Source organism: Hevea brasiliensis, chromosome 10 (genome assembly GCF_030052815.1).
Source record: "Hevea brasiliensis isolate MT/VB/25A 57/8 chromosome 10, ASM3005281v1, whole genome shotgun sequence".
Lineage (NCBI taxonomy): Eukaryota > Viridiplantae > Streptophyta > Magnoliopsida > Malpighiales > Euphorbiaceae > Hevea > Hevea brasiliensis.
Window position 1 is genome coordinate 91175373 of NC_079502.1, and position 2335 is coordinate 91177707.

At 41.6% G+C, this 2335-nt stretch overlaps 1 protein-coding gene across 1 annotated transcript; it reads right to left on the reverse strand.

Annotated features, from left to right (window-relative positions):
* Window positions 1–342: 342 nt before the first annotated feature.
* On the reverse strand, window positions 343–2131 carry LOC131169407 (uncharacterized). Its single transcript, XM_058128630.1, has 2 exons — window positions 785–2131; window positions 343–753 (listed from the first exon to the last, which is right to left on the reverse strand). The coding sequence occupies exons 1-2, from the start codon at window positions 2129–2131 to the stop codon at window positions 343–345; spliced, it is 1758 nt and encodes a 585-aa protein (XP_057984613.1).
* Between the last annotated feature and the right edge of the window lie 204 nt (window positions 2132–2335).

Below are 2335 nucleotides of genomic sequence, written 5' to 3' on the forward strand. Positions count from 1 at the left end.
ATTAACACAAGTATAAACATATATCCACAAGTATCACTACACTTCTCAAGTATATCAACACATTTCCATATTTCCATGTTTCATCAACACAAGTTTCCATGTTCATCAACACAAGTTTCCATGTTCATCAACACAAGTATAAACACATATTCACATATCCATATCCATTCTCCCCCTTTTTGTCATCAATCAAAAAGGAAACAGGAGAAAATACCCAAAAAGAATCATGTTAGCCAAAATGTAAATGCAGTAAGGTAGACAGTAGCAAACTAAAAATCAATATCAGCAAACAGACTAGTAAACTAAATATGCAATCAGTAAACTAAAAATCCAGATGAGATGCTATTTAAGTCGTTTACTCCTGCGAGTGGATTTTGTAGGCACCATTTTCTTCCTAGGCAGTTTAATAACAGGGGCCGGAGGTGGTTGGTCAGCCACTTGATCATCTGGCTCGGCCTCATCATCTTCAGAAGGTGGTTCAAGAGCAGCTGCCAAGGTCTGATAGGGATTGGACATGGTGGACTTGTACCTTTTCTTACCTTTCTTGGCTGCAGGGACAGCAGCTGCAGATAGCTGAGTTTGAGCACTAGCTTGGTGGTCTTTAAGGGAAGGTTCCTGGTGCTGTGTAGGAACAGCAGCAGGCTCAACAAGAGGAGCAGGAGGAGGTTCAACTAGTGGAGCAGCAGGCTCAATGGGTTCAGATTCTGGAACCTTTTCACCTTCCTTGGGTAACTCACTTTCAGCTTCTACAACCTTGGGATCATCAAGTGCAAGTGTACATCACCGTAGGATCAATCTCAGGTGCATCATGGTCAGGAGCATGCTCATCATGGGCATCTACCATAGGTTCAAGTTCAGCTTCAGCAACTTGACCACTTTCAGGAGGCTCTTCAACCTTGGTGCTTTCTCCCTTATCAGTATAAACCTGAGTAGCAGCCTCAACTTTAGTTGGAGCTGCAATTTCCTTGGCCTGCTGAAGGTTCATTATCAACTTCTTTAACTCCTCATTTTGAGTGAGTAGGTGACTCACTTTATAGTCAACAACATCCACAAATTTTCTGAGAATATCAAGAGATTGAGTTGTTGAGCTAAAATGTTCATTAACAGTAGCTCTTAGCCCTTGAATTTCAGTCAAAACTTCATTAGCAGAACCAGAATCAACTTTAGCAGAGGAGGAACCACCCTTTTCAAATCTGGTCTTTCTCCCATCAGTGTCTGAATGTATTTCTCTAAGCACTATCAAGTCAGCCCTAGAGCTTTCCTTAGTGACATTCACCTCTAGCTCTTTAAACACAGCAGTCAACAAGTGTGCATAGGGCAGTTTGCCAATTCCATAGGCTTTGCACATGTTTTTGAAAATTAAGTAGGCTTTACTAATGTGCCACATAATACACATGTCCAAGTGACTCAGATAGCCATAACTGCCAGATTTCGGACAGAACACATAGTTTACCATACTGTGAATAATTTTGATATGCTGGAGGGCTTTGGTACTGGTGGATTTCTCATTTTTGGCAGTGCTAGCAGGAAATACCTCATTCTCAAACTCAACCAGATTAAAACCTGCTACTCTAGCAACATCCTTATGTGTGGAAATTCTATTTCCATCATTGGGCAAATTTAAAGCCGTGGCTATCAATTCAACAGAGACACTATATGTATTTGTATTCAAAATGACTTCAAATCGATCCTCATCATCAACAGTGCGCAAGGTTCTATAAAATTCTTGTACAAGCCTAGGGTAATATTCATTTGCGCATTCACAGACACCCAACCAACCTTGAAATTCAAAAAGCTCTTTAAAGTGAAAGTTTACCTGATTAAAGTTCTCCCATTTGATGAATTTGCAATCCAACAGTGCTTTATCCACTGAACCCGAAAGCTTTGCGATACCCATTTTCTTTTGAGCATCCGTCCCTTGCTTCTGTACCGCCTTTTTCTTTTCTGGTGTGGATTTAGGTGTTTCGACACCTTTGGACGAGTGAGAAGACTCACTAACCGATTTAGATTTCGGCATATTTTGCTTACGTTTCATTTTCTTCCGTAATGCCGCGACAGGAGCATTGTCGGATGCGGACGAGGAAGATGAAGCAGCTGCAATGGCAGGGGATTTTCGTTTGGTGCGAGCCATGGAAACCAAAATGAAATTGGGTAATGGTGGTTCGGTGAGGTAAGGGAGGAAGAGGAAAGGAAACTCGAGATTTTTGGGTGAGTTAGGGTTTGTTTCGCCGGATAGAGGTATTGGGTATGGTTTGGGATGTGTCGGAAATCAAAAACAGAGGAGAGAGAGAGAAAATGTGAGGTTTCGTGTGGCAGAGGATTTAAGTCCTCTTGA

Coding starts and splice junctions, on each gene's coding strand:
- LOC131169407 (XM_058128630.1), bottom strand. CDS start 2,131: ATGGCTCGCACCAAACGAAAATCCCCTGCCATTGCAGCTGCTTCATCT. Junction 754..784: donor CACCTGAGATTGATCCTACG/GTGATGTACACT, acceptor GATGATCCCAAG/GTTGTAGAAGCTGAAAGTGA.